The sequence below is a fragment of the Haplochromis burtoni genome, unplaced genomic scaffold (genome assembly GCF_018398535.1).
Source record: "Haplochromis burtoni strain Fernald_Lab_line unplaced genomic scaffold, NCSU_Asbu1 Contig_16, whole genome shotgun sequence".
Lineage (NCBI taxonomy): Eukaryota > Metazoa > Chordata > Actinopteri > Cichliformes > Cichlidae > Haplochromis > Haplochromis burtoni.
Genome location: NW_024582377.1, coordinates 2,694,634 through 2,713,103, shown reverse-complemented (window position 1 = coordinate 2,713,103; position 18,470 = coordinate 2,694,634). Strand labels below are relative to the sequence as shown.

Sequence of the window (18,470 nt, the reverse complement as noted above, 5' to 3'; positions counted from 1 at the left end):
TATATATATGAAGGTGTTCATAAATTAATTAACAATGTTCAGTAGATAAAATACCACTTGCTTGCATTTCTGTCCTGAAATCATCACTTTGTGCTTTCCGCAAACAAAAAAAAAAAAACATTGAAAAAGAAGCAGCAGATTTTTGCCAGAGGTTAATCCATATTAAAAAAAATGTCTCTTTAAATCTAAAAGATTTTCTTTATCTGTGACGGCCGGGTATCCCATTGCCGTTTGCAGCCGGCTCTTCCAGCTCGTCGTCCTCAAAGCCATGAAAAGTGGAAGTGTCGCTCTCTGAGGTGGTGCCGAAGAGCTCCTCAGCTCCAGTAAAAGTCCCGTCTTCCTTCTCTTCTCCACAGTCAGCTGGAACACCGGACAGGAGAGCAACAGAGTCAAGAAAGAAAATCATATGGCAATCATCACAGCATAATAAATCATGCAAAGATATATGTGAACATACTTGTGCACTGGCAGGCTGAGTAGGGAGACCCAGATTTACCCGTTTTCTTGTTTGAGCCCTGGCATTTATTACAGTAACTGTTGGGAATGCTGGTCCCACCTGGACCCTTTGGACCTAAACAGGAATTTCCAGGAAGAAATCAAAGTTTTAATGACAGTTGATTTAACCCAGATTATGTTAGGTACCTATACAACTTATACAAACAGAATATAACTTAAGTGAAAACCAGGTGACATTTGTCCTGAAGAAGCCAGTTTGCAGAAAAAAAATGTTCTACAATTTTAATTGCATTAAATAAAATTACATTTAATTTAATTACATTTGTCTACACCTAAAAAAAAGGATTAGGATTTTGCATTGGGATAAAACAAACAAAACAACCCCCCCCAAAAGAAAACAACAACTTTAAAACATAACCAGAACAGGGTTGACAAGAAGCAAAATAATCGGCGTGAATATAACTTAAATATAACTTAAAGTGTTAAAAAAGAGGAACCTAAACAGGAGCCACAGGTGTCACATTTACTTACGTTTGTGTCTGTCAGTCTGTGGTGCAGTGGGGGGTTGGGAGGCAACTGTGCTCCTTTCCCCGGCTCTGTCCTCCTCTGCCAGGTGAGAATGGGTGTAGTGGTAACTTAGTCCTGTGCGGTTCCTGTAGCGCTTTGCACAGACTGCAAGAAACACAGGGGAGATGATCAGTCTCACTACTGTGGCTGCGTTTCATTATATAAATATAATTCTGGGAACACAGCATTTCTAAACGTGGAGTTGGGCAGGTGTTTTCCCCCCTGCATCATCTGGCCATTTGTTTTTAGGATTATGGCTGGTTCTCATAGAGACCTTCACAAAGCTTTTGAGTTAAAATTCCACAGAGCATCTGCTTAGATGGTAATAATGTCAAAGAAACATAGCTACAAAATATTTGTATGTACCCTTTTGTCTTTATAGGCAACAACAAAGTGCAGACTGATAGCATCATTGAGCATAGAAGAAAATGGAAGAAATTCTATCTAATGGAGCTAACTATTCTACTTCTGGCACCAGCACTTTAAGATCTGATTACAACAGTGAGCCAAATAAAACATCAAGCCACACATCATAATAACCGTGGCTCAGATTCAAAGCACCAAGGGCACCTTTCAGCTTGAGAAAAATAACATAATGTAAGGGCTAAATCTATAATGGCAACTCTTGCAACAATACCACTCAACAACCGATCAAAATAAATATCTAAAGAACTACAGTCAGAACAACAAATCAACGTACCTGAGGTTGAAGATTTGGAGTTCTGCCTTTGTTTGTATCTGTCTGAAACAGAAAAGACAAAAACACAAGAAGAAAGAGAAAAGATGAGGGTGTGTTTTTCCACACAGAGTCAGCAAATGGAGTCCAATCCAATACCCCTTACTTGGATTTTCCACATGCAACTTGCATGTACAAGAATAGCTAAGACTGCAGTGGCAGTAGTTCACAAAGTTTTATCCTGTTAAGTCCATAATTTGTTTTGCAAAGACACATTTTTTGTAGTTTTGCCTCTGTGCACCACCACCGAGTGGATTTTAAATTAAACAATCAAGATGTCGTTGAAGTGCAAACATTCAGGTTTAAAATAAGCAGGTTTTACAACAATTGTGCATCAACTGTTTAGGAATTACAGCCATTTCAATACATGGTCTCATTTTCAGAGGCTCGAAGGTAATTGGATAATTGGCTGACAAGCACTTGTCTTGTTATTTTATGACTAATAAGAAAGCAGATATAATCAGGGGTGCACATAAGTGGTCCGCATGTGCGCATTCGCTGTCAAAATAAAAGACGTGCACCAGATAAGAAATTGCAACGCACGTTTGCGTCCATATAAAAGGCAGTGTTTTTGTCCGCTAGAGTGGGATTTTCACGGCACATTCTGCACCACATCTCTGTTTGTTTGAAGCCAGCTCACCTCCTGCAACCACTTTTCCGAGAATACGCGCTTCTTTTGTGGTTCGGACTCCTTCTGACATTTCTTTGGAGGTGGAGGAACACCAAAGTAATTGCTTAAAGGAGCTTTCTTCTTCGACATCTTTAAGAGTTCTAAACAAATGTCTGTCCTCCTCCAGAAAATCTTATGGACGCAAATGCGTGTTGCAACTTCCTATCTGGTGCGTGTCTTTTATTTTGACAGCAAATGCGCACCTGCGGACCACTTATGTGCAGCCCTGGATATAATATTGGAAGCTCATTCAAAGTGTTAAATTTCTATTCTTTTTGTTCCACTGTGATTTTAAATGAGATGTTAATGCAAGTGAGTGAGGCAGTCATGAGGCTGAAATACCCCCCCCCAAAAAAAAAAACATTCAGAGAGATGGGAAAAACTTTCCAAGTGGCCAAATCAACAATCTGGTGCATGATTCAAAAGAATGAATGCACTGTACTGGCAGCTCAGCAACACCAAAACCTCTGAAAGAACACAGAAAAGCGCATGATGACAGAATTATTTCCATAGCTCAGAAAACCAGCTTCACATCTAGTCAGGAGGTAAACTAGACACATCGTTATCAAGATCTACGACCATGAAACGCTTTCATGAATCGAAAAATAGCGCAGGCTGCACACCAGTGGTTACACTCAAGATTACAAAGGTCAGATTAGACTTTGTGAGAGAACATCAAAAAGAGTTTGCACAGTTCTGAAACAAAAAATCTCTACAGATGAAATCAAGGTCAACTTGCACCAGATTGACTGAAACAGAAAGCTATGGAGAACAAGACAAACAACTCATGATCTGAAGCAATCCACATCATCTATCAGTATGGATGGAAATCGAGAACCGGTTCCTAGCAGTCGAATTCCTCGGAATTGTTAGTCTGCCTGCCGATAGATCCCACTTATCAGTTCTTGCACTTCTGCTACAATCTGCTGATGTCAGTTGTCGGAGGAGGTAAATAGTTGAGCAGTTTAAAGCGTGGATATGCACATTACTTTTAATTTTATTGCACTAAAGGACAAGAGTGTAATGGTAAAGAGCAAAGTGCATCCAGGACAGAAGTAACTGTATTAAACTGTTAACACACCTTCGGTCTTAGCAAGCAGCTGTACAGACAGCATGCTAATGCTAAGCTATCCAAAAACCCAGAGTGGTGCTAAAGCCGAGTGAATGACGATCCCAGCCCAGGACTGGAGTCAAGTAATTCGTCATTTGGGAGCAGCGGTGAAGTCAGGTAACAAAAGGATGAGCAGTCAAGCTGCAGCCTCCGTTTCTACCTGTTCATGGGACGTAAAATCACTGTGGCAATTGCTTTGAAGTCTCTTTGTGCTTCATTTTTGCTTTGTGCTGTTTGCTTTCTGTTCATACCTAAATACTAAGAAAGATCATATGTGTGTCCTCATTAGAACAGGGATTTGTTTTTGTGTGTTGGGCTGTAGCCTCAGGTTTATATTGTTTAATGATAATGAACAGACAGTGTGCTTCAGGTCATTTTACAGAGCAACATGAAAGTAATGTTATAAGTAGTATAGTAAATTATTTTCTCCTTAATTAAGTAATGTACTGCATTACTTTTAACAGAAGTGTTCTGTGTAATATGTGAAATAAATTACTCACAACAAAGAGAGGAAATGCATCCAACAAACAGTTGATCACACGACATGCAATTAATTGGCACGAATGTAATGTCTTTGATATGATGGCAGTAACTCTGAAAGCACAGCTAGTGAGAGCCCAATGAGAATCAATGGGAGAATTGACAAGGATTCGAATCAATAAGTAATATCGATAAAGGAATCGGAATTGCTAAATTCTTATCAATTCCCATCCATTTCTGTCAGCTGTAGTGGAGATAATGTTATAGTAGGGCATGTAGAGGTGCTGGTAGTATTGGGTCACTGGTGTTAATTGATGATGTGACTGCTGATACACAGACAGGACGAATTGTAAAGTCCACTGTGGTGGTGTACAATAGCAAACCTACAAAATTGTTAAAGTTTAACAAGTCTAACTATATTGTTGGTAACTGACTTTGAGGGTTGCTGTTGACCATGACAGAATTTTGAAGAGGAAATCTTGATCCGTAGGTGCTCTTAACAGCCTCACAACCAAGGAAAGCCTTTTTCTTATCCTTTCTCACACACAGCAAGACAATCTCTGCATCAGACGTGTTCTCGCTACTGAAAATACCTAGCTTGGTTTAGGTCAGAGGTCAGAGCTCGGATAAAGGGTGTGGGAGCCAGGACACATGATGCCCACTCACAGAATTCATCAAACAATTACCTGCTCCTTTTTTCACATGAGCTCATGAGCAAAGTGTGAAAGCGACTTAAACATTATTCTTCCAATTAGGTCTAAAATACAAACAGACTCTGTAAAAAGCCTGTCCAATTTATTTTATCAGTGAGGAGTGTAAACAGTAGTACTCTAGGAAACTGTTAGTCTCGACTGTACAAGGTTACAACGTTAGATAACAAAATGAGAAGAAGAAGAAAGAAAAGAATTCAGCAGATTATCTACAAATCATCTGTATGAAGGTTAAATGATTTAAGAATTTGTCTCGACTTACTATCACAGACATATGGCTTATCATCATCTAGATCTGTCCTCCTGCGACCTGAACCCCGACCCTGAAGAAAGGCAAAAAAAATAAATTCAATGAGACTGTCTGCTATGGAATCTGTGTTTTTAACATACAGACGTAACACATAAAAGATCAGCCTGAGTTAACTGTGATTTGACTTTTTTGATTTTTCTAAACTGCATCTCCAGTATGTGTCCATCATCGTTTCTCCAGCCACTTACTCTTCCTTTTCCCCGATGTCTCCGCTTGGGAGTGTCCACCTCGTAGTCGTCATCGTCATTGAAAGCATCTTCTGCTGCATCTGCCTCCAGAACCCTCTGGGACAGAGAGAGATAGAGTAATGGTAAATGGCCTGCATTTGTATAGCGCTTTTCTAGTCCATAGGACCCCAAAGCGCTTCACACTACATTCAGTCATTCACACACATTCACACACTGGCGATAGCAAGCTACATTGTAGCCACAGCTGCCCTGGGGCGCACTGACAGAGGCGAGGCTGCCAGACACAGGCGCCACCGGGCCCTCTGACCACCACCAGTAGGCAAACACAGGTTAGTATCTTGCCCAAGGATATTTGACATGCCGCCAGGAGGCAGCCTGGGATCGAACCACCGACCTTCTGATTAGTGGCTGACCTGCTCTGCCACCTGAGCTACAGCCACAGTAATGGATGATCAGTACTGATTAGAGCTTAGCTAGCTAGAGGAAAGGGGGGGAAATAAATAAAAACACTGTGATGAGGCAACATTTTGATTTTGATCACATCAGTTGCAAAGCCTGTGAGGATTTGGGTCAACAATGCCCTCAGCCATAACCTTGACATCTTAATACATCTCCATTTTCATTTCGATCCCAACAACAAAGCTATACAGCTTTTCAAAATCTTAGTTTAGAACAAACATTTGAAGCATTAACAAAACATTTTAAGCACATTTCCCCCCCCCCCCAAAGATTTAATGTCTTTATACGTGCAGTTTTTGTGACTACTGAAAGTTATGGCTCTCCTCATTTATTTGGAAAGGGTTTTGGTCTTGTTCACGCAAAATAGCATTACCAGAGCGGCTGCAGAGTGGCAAGATTTCCTTCTGAAAGGACTTGGCCATTATGCTCCAAGCACCCACTTCCATAAATATGGATGTTTCCACAAGAGTATTTGGTGGAATGTGTGATGCTAGGAGATATACCTGCTTTTGACTTGCAACAAGAAACAATAAAGATACTGACTTTTTTTCACAGGCAGAGCTACTACATTGAAAACTCAAGTTCTATACCTTCCCTTTTACTAAAATGCCTCTCAGTGAGACAACAGTCATCTAACAAGCACCGCAGGTCAGCTGAAAAAACTTGGCAGGTTGCCTTGGCAACCAGTTGGGGCACTAAACATCACTGTGAGTGCCAAGGCCTTCGATCGTTTAACTGATACCACACAAGATTAACATTTTAAAATGTTTACCGGATGCTATGAACCGCACTGATCCACACGCAGTTTGACTGGACCCACCTGGATCTCCAGCAGGCTCTCCTCGTCGTTCTTGGAGGCGTTCCTCTTGTCTAGGCCCTCTCCACGAAGCAGAGCTTCCAGTGTAGTGCTCTGAGTCGGCAACGTGTCCTTTGACATGAGACCCCCGTCTGCATGAAGACAAATAACAGGTAACATATGATGAGTCATCACAACACCGGCTTAGTATTTGTCAACTGTGCGCTTTGAAAACGTCAGAGTGCTAATACACAGCATGTGCAGTGTATCACCATCAAGCACTATAATTTCGATAGGAACCAGCAGTGTCACAAACTGTGACCTGCATGAGCAGCTTTTATCAGCATAATTCCATTATCTTCCTTCTCTTCCACTCTTACTAGAACTCATAAAAGCATGTGGCAATTTGGTGTAGCATTTGTTTTTTCTAATGCTTATCATCTCTTTGGCCTGCAGCAGAATGTGTCATCACAGCCATTTTTCCACAACAATATACTGCTGGAAAACAACAAAAAACAAAACATACATGTACTGGCTCTGAGGAAGACTGCACAGTCACTGAGCTCTCGGTACTGTTGCCCTATGCGGACATTATGCTGACTTTGTCCACAGGAATGTACTTATGTGGCTTATCACTTTAACTTGAACACATGCAGATATCTCCTCCTACACTGACGATCTAAACAAACAGTGTAGGAGGCGAGCAGGTTGAGCAGACAAAGCAGAACAAACAAAAGCTTTGACAGCTAGTCGGATCCACACATCTTATTTGCACAATCTCCTCTACAGAGAGCTTCATGATCATCCAGTTGCTTTGTGGGTCTTTGAAGAGGACATACTTCAAAGCCCCAGCTTTTGCAGAATATTGAGCACATAGGACCTGAAACAGCAGGACTGCATAGGTGAGAGGCAGGCACAAAGAGATAGGTACGAGAGGGAGAAAGCTCTATGCTTCTTAAAAATTGGCCCTTCCACCATGTGGCAGCAGCCCCTCACCATTGTGTCTGCACACATTGACTTTCAACTCTCCGCGACGAGACAACCCCCCCTCACCCCCATCCTTTCCCTCCCTCCCTCCCTCTCTCAACCCATGGGAGCTGGGGGGGGGCTAAAAATAGAGCCGGCAGCAGCCTGCAGCAGGGAGCTGATTCTGCATGCAGCCCCAGTCCCTCTAGCACACCATCAGACAGTGAGACAGACTCTGGTTGCTGCCCTGAGCTGGCCACCTCTGGCCAGCTGTACAATGTGCTCCATATAAGAGACGCCAGGTTAAATCGGGGTACGTTTCCCCTCTGATGGGCACTCACACACAGCGCATACCAATCCACTTTTTATTGGAGAAGGGAAGGGACAGCGGGGTGGTGGTGTGGTCTCGGCAAGCACAAGCTCAGTGGAAAACAATAGGCTACAATGGGATGTGTTTAGGAAACAAAGGCTTTGTTCACATGCTGTCACTACATCTTGGTTTCTCTTTCCAGTCTCTCTCGCTCTCTCTCGCTTCCTCAACATCCCAACAATTTTTCCTTCTAACATGCAAAACACATAAACACAGCACCACAATCTTGGAGGTTTCTGTCAAAACATTATGCCATTTTCTTTTTGCAGAAACTACTTGAAAGAGAAAGATGTAACCTTGCATTTCTGTGTTTATTCCTTAGGATAGTGTAACCTCCCAGTGAGTATGAAAGCTTTGGGCACAGAATGGACCTGTTACTCAGTGTTGAGAAAGACTGGCCACCAAACACAGACACACTGCGTGGCAGGCTACAGGGAGAGAAAGATGAAAGAGTTGCCAGAGAGAAAGAGACAAACCCAATCAGCAAGGGAGGTGGCAAGTAGAAAATAAGATGGAGTGAGAATATAGAGAGGGTAAATGTGTTGAGTGAGCTGTTTCAAGTGGCAGTCAGAGAAGACCAAACTTCATTCCATAACATTTATTAAATACTGTCTGCAGTGGCCAAACTCTGTCTCGCTGCTCCCAGCAGCGGTAAATCTAATTACATGTTCTACTTCTCACAAAACAAGTTTACCAGCCGTGGTGAACACAGCCACATTTCATCCTCTGAAAAATGACTGGCAGCCTGCTCTGCTCATTGCGCTGAGACTGACTGATATGCTTTTAGTGAGATTATTCCAGATCATCACCAGTAATCACATGAGCTGAAGGAGGTGGGTGGAGATCGAGGGGGAGCCGGCTGAGTGGGAGGAGAAGCTGAGTGGAGCAGAGAGCGGTGGGCAGGTGACATGCCGAGAAGAGGCTGCAGGGTCTTACCGAGCTGGAGGCCGTAAATGCCCAGGCGGGGATCTGTGGAGTTGTGCAGCCGCCTTTTCTTTCGCCAGCAGCGGGCGGGGTACGTGTACATCTGTCCGGCTGCAACACCTGTAGAATGGACGCCATGAATGAAAATTCAAGTCTCATGGCAATTTGTTTGTTTCGACATAAAGTCCTTCAAACTTTTTGTTTTTCTCTATGCCTGCACCAATTTCTCTGTCTGACACTGACAGGACAGTCTCCAAACCACCAAACCATAACAAACTAAACCAAATCATGATCATTTACTAATCCTAGCCAAGTAGTTTTGTTCCCTAAACTTCACTAAAAAGCACTTAATAATGTATTTTATGTCTTTTAGCTGAAGGTTACTTGCCACTCCCAACCACTAATACCCCTTTTCCATTAGTACAGATCGGCTCGACGTGACTTGGTTTGGCTCGACTCGTTTTCCACCGAATATGCGTAGGGCTCATTACAGTAACGTGACCGAACGTCCCATGACATCATTTGTTTGGGACACAAATGCCACAACAAAGGAGGAAGTCGAGGCGATGGCATAACTGCTGCTCAGTCTGTGGCTTTTTGTCAAACTTTTTTTGTGTAGCCATTTCTCTTGCTGCTGGGTTTCAAGATCGCTGTTTTGATTTTCATGAAGGAGACGCTCTCATGACTCATCGAGTGATGTCGCTGACTATCTAATCGGTGGAATTCAGTCTGTTGATGTCACCTTTTCGGATCATCTCGGATCCCTTGGAACCCCGGCTAAGTAGGTACTTGAAAAGTACCTGGTACCAGGTAATAATGGAAACACTAAAAACCGTGTCGAACTGATCCAAGTCTTCTTTCTTTTTGCATGCATAGTGTGGGTGTTTTCACTCACCGGGGCTGCGATGGTGACGTTCCATCCAGATGTAGCAGTTGTTCTGGGCCACCCCGGTTTGAGAGTCCAGGAATGGCAGGCGGACGCTGCGTTCAGCGCACAGGCGGGCATTGTAGCTGCGGCACTGCTCAATGGCCTCTTTATAAAACTGGTCGCCCAACCTGCCAAAAATAAGCAAAGATCAATGACAAGGGTAGATATGGTTGGTAAATGACATCACCTGCTGGTTAATGAACTCCTGTTTTTAACCTACGAGCATTAAAACACACCTTCACTACATGGGACTCCTAAGGGGTGGATGTGACGAACATTACTTGCTCAAACAATACCAAGCGATCAATCAAAATGTATGCTTGCCTTAAAGCACATTCTGCTTTATCATTCATTTTGACTCTAGGGGGACAACAGACACACCGCGTTGTAGAGATGCACCGACTGATCAGTCAGGGACCAGGATCGGTCCAATCCTAGCATGCTGACCCCTGACCCATCTCACTTATGTCCAATTAGAAGCCGGACTGTTTCGTGCACAACAACATGAGCAAAAAGCAATTCACGTGCAAACTCACAGCCGTGTGCTAAAATGTCATCAGAGTAAACTCACTTCACTGTGAGTGAAGACACAAAATTCACACCTGGTGAAATCTATTGCATTTGCTTTTGTTTGGTAAGATAGAACATGGTAGGTAAAGGTGCATCTCATTTTCAGCACTTTTTTGTCAGGGGTTTAAATGAGAGGAGATCCAGGAAGTTGCTGCAGTTTGGGGAAAACTGTAACGTGTACTAATGTCTTTTAATCTAAAAAAAGTTACGCATTGAAGAAAGGTTCATAGAAAGAAAATTGGGATCAACAAAAATTGGTACTGACAGGACACGCTATCAATTAGGGCTGGGCGATATGGCCTAAAATTCATATCGCGATATAATTTGAAGCACGTGCGGTAACGATATATATCGTGATATATTCTGTTCTTCTGTATAACGTATTTTCCACACTTAAAATCCTTTAATTTTCTCAAAAATCGAGAGTGTGCCTTATGTATGAATTCTGGTTGTGCTTACTGACCTCGAACCGATTTTGGCTGCAGAAATCTGTTAAAAAATGTTTTAGTACAGCTTTGGTAAGCCACGCTACTTGATGGATTGTCAGAGCATTACGGCTGCCGTAGTGAGGAGCTTCACGGAGTAATCTGGGTCCAAAACTCCGTCCCTTCAGGTCCCAAAATCAAACGAACACAGAGTTAAAAACTGTCAAAATTCTTTCATCTTTAATAAAATCATCAGCGTTGCTGCTTTATCGGGTGTAACAATTAAGTTTAACATCCAGGCATCCATGAAAACAGAATTTATTACATGTAAAGGAGTTAGAAGTTAACAGGAAGTTAGCTCGCTAGTTTCCGCCTAAACATTTTATACCATGTTCTGACTGAGAGATTTTTGAAGCCAATTAAAACGTACAGCTCTGCTATCACTTCCAACATAATGAAGACAGAAAACTAAACAGCAGTGACGTTTGTAGGGTTACTGAAGCTGGGCTAGCTGGTATATAATGATGTGCTACGTGATTGCTAGCGACACAGCTATGTTAGCATAACATTAGCACAGTGAAGCTGGAGGATGAACGCCAACTTTTTTTCCACTCGATAAAAGTTAATGTGAGGGATTCTGGTGGTCAGGGACAAATGCAGTCGCATAGCAGGATGCTGTACACGGGCCAAACTTCATTCAGGAGAACAACTGAGATTATTCATCCACAATACGAGGTTAGTTATTAATATACTGCAACAACATGGGAACAGAGCAGCTGCGAGAGAATTCAACATTAATGAATCAATGTTACGGAAGTGGAGGAAGCGCAGTTTTTGGCTCTCCCCATATTTCAAAAGTGCTTCATCTCTTTGCTATGACTGTCGCCCGCCATAATTTGCAGATGATAATGGTTTTAGCCGCAGCTATGCTTTCGACCAAAACAGGCGCAGCTTGATGACATCATCAACATGCGCTATCGGATAGAGCGATATAGTCAAAATCTCTATATCGTTGGCCAAATTTATATCGTTTCTATCGTATATCATTTCTATCGCCCACCCCTACTATTAACGTTACATTTTTTTTAGAAATTTAAATCAGCCAAGAAAAACATATTGTATCCAACAAAAACTAGGGATTGAGACCATAGCCCCAGCAGTAAAGTGTTTCCTGTACATGAATATGGTAGAGCAAATGTGTCCTTTTGCATATGAATTTCCACACAGAAAAAAAACTCAACTGCACATCGCTGGATGTGGGTGACCTGTGTGTTGGTTGAATGCTGAATGAATGACAAGTGGACCCAGACAGGGAAGGGAGTGACAGTGGAGTTCACCGGGGAAAGGCAGTCTAAAAAACTCCATCACAGAGCCAAAAATACAATATGAAAGGTACATACTGTGGCTGCAGTGGACACTTCATTGCTTTTAACAGTCTAGGTTTCACTTCAGTTCTTTGTATGTTAACTTCTCCACAGCTGGCCTATGGACCAACAAAAGTACATCAAGAGTAGCCCACCGACCGGTTGCACCACATACTTTCCACACTGCCTCTATGGACAACAGAACACTCTGCAGGTAGACGGGCACTCTACGACTGCCCACGGACTGCCTTTGTGCTACCACTGCTGAAGTATAATTTCAACATCAAAGTATTTCTTCCAGAATACTTTTTTACAATCGGTGGAGTCGCTCTCTGCTGGCCACAACCCACAAGACCCACAAGCTACATTGATCTTTTATATACAGTCTATGTACAGTAGTGGAAGAACAAAAAAGGAGCACAGAAAAGTCAAGAAGACAGTCTATATTAAAAATACTCAAAAGTTAAAAAAGCTTAACAACTCTTACAGAACAGATCGGTTTATTAGCAATTCATATTACAGCTAGTACCAGTGGGACTGAATTTAATAATGATATATCCGGTAAACATGCAATATTTGCCTTTGCACTATAGTGGAGTAGAAACAGACTGTAGAAAATGGGGATGCTCTTTTAAAGTGCAACTACTAATCAGACTTGAGTAAATCTACTCTTGTAGTTCTCACCACTGTTGACACAGCTGGGACACTGATGTGGAAGCTTCTTTGAAGAACCGGTCAAGAAGTGCTGTGCTGCTAACAATAAGGGCGACTATACATACGCAGCATCTGACATCCAAGATGTTCATCATGTACAAATGCTACGATAAAGGCCTGTTGCTTTGCTGGCAGCAGATCACTTAGCTGAAGCAGCTATAAGCTGATAGAAAGCCAGATCAAAACAAAACAAGGGAAGAAACACGTTGCTTCTTTAAAAAAAGACCGCAAAGATAAAGTGCATCTTTCACACTGTTTCCTGTACATTCAAGTCCCCAAGAACCCAGCAATGCTGTTAGCATCAAACCCTGTTCAATTTAGGGATCAAACTGACAGCTGAGCTTCTCACTGCTGTCTCCACCTTGCCAACAGGGGGAATTTGTGGAAAGAGAAAAAAACAATGCATCCCATTTACAACAGTTCGACCACTCTGCTGCTCCCACTCCTGAGGTTAAACATATTATTACCTCTGTGGGCTCTTTGTTTGATCTGATTCAAGACAGGCTGTGAGCTACACTGACGCTGACTGTGTTAGATTATCACGCAAACACTGAATCTGGGGTCTGATATAAAGTCACTCCTCCGACCAGCAAGCAGCCAAGACTCTCGCACTTTAGTTCCACTTTTCTTAGTGCTGCTGAGATTTTGGCACTCCCTGAGGGTTTCAATGTTAATATTCAGAGTGAAATGGGGGAGGAAATTTCACATTCAAGCCCTCAATCGCTGCCACACGCCTGGTATGGTAATTAGCCTACTTAATTAATCTCAGCAGAGTGCCTAGCACAAGGGCAGGTTCTAATTTGACTATATCAAAGACGAAGGTAACTGCTTCAACTCTGAAATCATGACACGGTACTTTGGATGCGTTTTCTACAGTTTGCTATTATATCACAGGGCCAAGAGGGCCCAATAATAGCTACTGGTTCTTCTGGTATAAACATCCCCACATCCAAATAATGAAGTTCCTCCATGTGTTCTCAATTACAGCATTAGAAGGACGGCCATTTTGAAGTGAAACTAATGAGCTGCGGGTTGTGAGTCGAGGCTGGAATTTTAAAGCGGAGGTAGAGGTGCTGGAAGGCTGATTTGTCAGTGCTGCTCGGATCCCACACTCCTCCTTTACCTCAGTCTTTGCCACCACCCTTGAGACAACGTCCAGCTATGCATTTGAGACAAAACCAGAGTGTGTGTGTGAAGTTTCCGGGAAGGACAGGCTTCGTGTCAGTGTGATTGAGAAGAGTAAACAGTCGCAGGTACAGAGCTCGCGCAGGGAGGGGTGGAAAAGTGTGAGGGAGATGAAAAGGGAGAGGGAAGGAAAAGCTAACAAGCAGATCATGACTAATAAACACAGGACTTTATTCTAATGAATAATTGCATTACTACTGCTCCCTGCCTAATAAAGACGTGGCTGATTGATTTGCGTTGCATACAAAGCCAAAAACAACATAAATTTCTCACATGTAGCAGGGCTTTCTCTGGCTTTAAGGTGCAGGAATTTTTACAAGCGTATTCACACAGGGATAGACTCAAAACAGATTTGCCACAAAGCATGACCACACAGGATCAGCGGTTTGACATGCTTGCTAGTAGCTTCATTGAGGATTTAAGAGAAATGTTTAGCTCATGAAAAAAAATAATAGCATGCGGCTTGGTAATAAAACGCATAAATTAGATTTGTCAAATGTGTACCATGTGCGGAGTGTCTCGTTTCCAACAGTAAATCCCTGTCAACCTAACCTGTGTGCTTCAGTGGCATTCCTTGATATCAACACACAGCTGCGATGGGGCATAGTGTGACATATCAGTTTACTAAAAGCAGATCGGCTGCGAGTGCTCCCCGAAGTCAGCTACGGGCGCACGCTCGTGCCAAGAAACCCCTGCGATTACTCGAGTTGAATGAAGGCGGGAGAGGATGCCGGTTGGTCTCAAGTGAATCCTGGAGTGCAAGGGGGTTTGAGGAGGGAGGATGGTGGAGCATCTGAACATGTAAGCGGGTGAAAGACTTCTGGTGGTTGCTAGCTGTGTGTGCAACAGCACGAGCTGCATCAGAGCCCTGCCTCCCCCAGCAGCAGGTGTTCCAGCTTAGGTGAGAGAACTTTCTGACACCTGTAATGAGTGACAAGACCCACATGTCCAGCGACTCAGGAGGGGGGTGGGGGGGCGCGCACACATACAGACACCACCTCCAACTCAGTATTAACAACCTTCCGCCTTGTTCTGAGAGACTAGTCTGTTGACTTGGCTGAAAGATAACTTCAACTTTATATTTTTGGACATTATTTTCATAATCGAGTTAAGATCAGAGAATGAAGCAACAGTTTGAAGAAGAACTGATCAAGTAACACACATGCGCAGTTAGATGATTGGATAATGCAGTGTAATTATATTGCCTTCAACGTTCCAGCGGATGGGTTCAAGCTACAAACCTATCAAAAGCTTTCAAGTATTCAGCTGAATAATACAATTATGTTCTGACCAACTACAGACAACTAAAATGTATCTCTGGAGCCTTAGAGAGGTGTGCAAATCACTGGTTTAGACAATCTGGCTACATTTTTAGCTTGTCTGTTTTCTATTACAAGATACAGAAGAAAAATACACAAGAATGAGCTCAAATTTGCACTAAACCAGATTTAGCTGTTAGAAGTAGCCATAAACACTTGAGACTTGTGTGCATGCCACAGCCTCAGAGGTATGTACAACACATCCCCGATGTCTTCCAGCTGAGCAGAGAAGGTGAGTGTGCGCATGAGGGTGAAGAACAAAAGCAAATCTTGTGGCCAGTGGGGCCTCTGCTATCAGCGTGTTCCTGTCAACGGTTCACCATGTCACATGGCTGCGTCCGTAATGTAAGCGTGTGTCAACTCACGTTTTGCATATCTAACGACAAACTGAGAGAGCAGGAGAGCTACGAGTGAGCTGCAGTCATGACAAAAAGCTAGTGCTTTACAATAGCCCGGCTTGTAAGGAGAATATGTAAGAGCAAAAACAAAACAACAAAAATCTGATATAAAACAACTTCTGTCTCGTGTGGTCTATTTAGAAGGTATCTCAAACTTGCAGGTGCACTGCTGCTCCACAGGAAGCAAGAGCTACCACATAACAAGGGTAGGGGGAGGGCCTACAGAGTGACTGCATCCTGATAGCAACCTCTGATTACACCAATCAGAACAACACAGTCTGGCTGAGGGCAGGGGTAAAAAAAACCAGACCATACACCTCCACACTGCAGTACCAATAAACAGCAAGCCTGACTCACTCAAAGTCTACTCAACAGCAAATGACAAGAAAGCTGACAACACGAATCCGGCGGGTGGAACGTCAGGAGAGCTGCGGATGGAAGATGTGTCCAGGCGGCAGATAAACTCCAGCTGTGGCTCAAATTTTAATGAGCAGCTTTATGCGCTCCCCTTATTAATTAAATATTCCAGCCTCCATTTTAATCAGCAGATTCTGGAGATTACTGTCGTCCAACAGAGCTCAGAGAAGGGGACAGACCTCAACGAGGCGTGCGCGGGCCTGCATGCTCCTGCTCCATCAGCCTCATCCTCACAAAGTCAAACTAGCAGTTCCATTTCCCTGAAGTGAATCATCTTAATACAAAAAAAAGGTCAAACTGGTCCACGGGAGCGACATCCAATTAGTGTCAAGTGTGACTAATTATAATCTGACAAACGTGTGAAATGAAGTCAGAAACCCGAGACAGAGGCTAATTATAGCAGATTGAAACACTTCATTAAGCACAGCTTATAGCAAGGAGACATTCCACATCAGAATGCTAAAACGTCAGTGAGATGAAGCCGCGGCTTGACAGCAGACAGATACCGAGGCTTGCGGGGACACAAGAGAAATGGCCCAACACCGGTAGTCATGAAATGCACCTCTGCGTGCTCTCGTGAAAAGGCGTGAGGTACGAGAACAGCAGCAGTTTAGATGGGGAGGGAATTATTTATTGAACATTTGCACTGAACATCGAGTGTGTTCGCTGAGCTGCTCAGGTGCCAGCAGGAGGAGGCTGTGATTGCACCGGGCAATTCCCCGGTGAGTAAAACTGTTGAGCAGTTTGAGCGAAAATTGAGAGCATGCGCAGTCGACTGAGGAGTACATAACGATTCAACATGCCCCCCCAATTTCTTTTTTTTTTGTGTGCAGGGAGGTTATCTTACTTACTCTTACAAATACATATACATATATACTCTGAATGCTTAAAATTAACTTCTCCCTAGATGGTGCAAAAAACACCATCCGTTCCAGCATCCTTTCCTAGGTGTAATAATGCCTCAATAACAATGGCAGCATGGATGTGCAAGGTGCTGTGAGGTCCACTCCTTGTGCTCACAGTCCACTGAGGTGGCAGGGTACCTCTGTGAAGGAGCAGATGGTTCTCCTGCTTGTGCCCAACACTTCCTCTCTGTCGGAGCATCTCTCTGACAGATGGGCCCAGGATCCTGGACCAAGCTAATCTCCAGCACTCCTCCACTTAAAGGCACAGTGGAGACAGCCTGCACTATACCTCCACAGTCCCGTGATTATAACACATCAATACAGGCGGACTGCTTGGTGACAGCCGCGCAACTTAACATGCATTTAAAGATTTAACAGACCACAATGTGCAGTACAAAAATGACAAGGAGCGAGAGGCCAAGTGTATCTAACTTGCAGTGATACGTCTACCAGTAGGAACTGGTAAAACAATACAGAAGAACAAAGGAGAAAATGGGAGGGAAAGGTGGAGTATTTCTTTGAAGTTGAGGGACAAAAAACGGCCGTGCATGCACTATTTGAGCGCAGGGTGACAGCCTATTTTCAGCGGCGGAGTCAACTGCTGTCACTTTTGTCGATTTCGCCAGCAAGCATGCAAATACAAAATGCCTCCTCCCTTGCTTTACCGGGTCCTGACCACGTCTGCGCTCGGAGGAGCCAAAGTTGACATGTCGACAATTCACACCAACTATAAAGGACTTTCGGAATGTCAGATGATATTCCGCCGCTATGCCCCACCGAGCGAAGGAAGAAATTCGGCTTTTTAATTATTCGTAACGGCGCAAAGGCACGTTGTGGACAGTTTTTTCTTCCAAATAAATTTACAGCCCAGAAAAAGACGACACTCTCCCGTGTTGTATGCAAAGCCGTGTAGAGGAAAAGCCCCGCTAGTATAGCGAAAATGTCAAGCAGCCGAACGCACGTTGTTTAAAACCAAATGTTGAAATGTAGCGGAATTAAAAAAAATAAAAAAGAAACTATACGAGGTTACTTTGCCATGCAAGAAGTACACAAAATGAATTTGGACAGCTTAATAGCTCATATGCACACGGCTGGAAATGGCATGCGCTAGCGCTCAGTTTAAATGTACGACTTGGCAACAAAGTAGATATTCACAATTTCCTCAATGTCTAAATTACTTACGCTTTTAGTGGATTCTGAATGACAGCCGCCATTTTGCTACAATGTAACGCAATATCGGCGTCTTGCAGTTCTGAGGGAAACCTACGGAAATTGACCAATCGGAGCTCAGGGTGAATTCGTGGACCAATACATCTGCAGCATGAGCGGATAGGGCGTGGCTTAATGGGGTAAACTGTCAAAATTATTTTAAAGGGTTTTCCCTTGTATTTATATTGTACACAACTGAATAACAGCACTTTTAAAGAGACCCTTACTGTAGCTTTGGATAGATATCACATGCAACTTCCTCTATTGGCTCACTGATACCATGCAGTGTATTG

At 43.2% G+C, this 18,470-nt stretch overlaps 1 protein-coding gene across 2 annotated transcripts; it reads right to left on the bottom strand.

Annotated features, from left to right (window-relative positions):
* Window positions 1-17: 17 nt before the first annotated feature.
* LOC102304724 (zinc finger protein DPF3) lies at window positions 18-18,302 on the bottom strand. 2 transcript variants are annotated; one of them, XM_005916872.2, is made up of 10 exons: window positions 18,151-18,302; window positions 9,639-9,799; window positions 8,756-8,863; window positions 6,508-6,635; window positions 5,229-5,324; window positions 4,993-5,053; window positions 1,724-1,765; window positions 988-1,128; window positions 458-571; window positions 18-360 (listed from the first exon to the last, which is right to left on the bottom strand). In XM_005916872.2, the coding sequence occupies exons 1-10, from the start codon at window positions 18,180-18,182 to the stop codon at window positions 200-202; spliced, it is 1,044 nt and encodes a 347-aa protein (XP_005916934.1). In that variant the 5' UTR covers window positions 18,183-18,302; the 3' UTR covers window positions 18-199. The 2 variants fall into 2 exon arrangements, with proteins under 2 accessions (XP_005916934.1, XP_042074180.1); XM_042218246.1 differs by lacking the exon at window positions 8,756-8,863.
* Window positions 18,303-18,470: the final 168 nt, after the last annotated feature.

Coding starts and splice junctions, on each gene's coding strand:
- LOC102304724 (XM_005916872.2), bottom strand. CDS start 18,182: ATGGCGGCTGTCATTCAGAATCCACTAAAAGC. Junction 5,054..5,228: donor GACATCGGGGAAAAGGAAGA/GTAAGTGGCTGG, acceptor GCCTTTCTTCAG/GGTCGGGGTTCAGGTCGCAG. Junction 1,129..1,723: donor CTCCAAATCTTCAACCTCAG/GTACGTTGATTT, acceptor TGTTTCTTGCAG/TCTGTGCAAAGCGCTACAGG.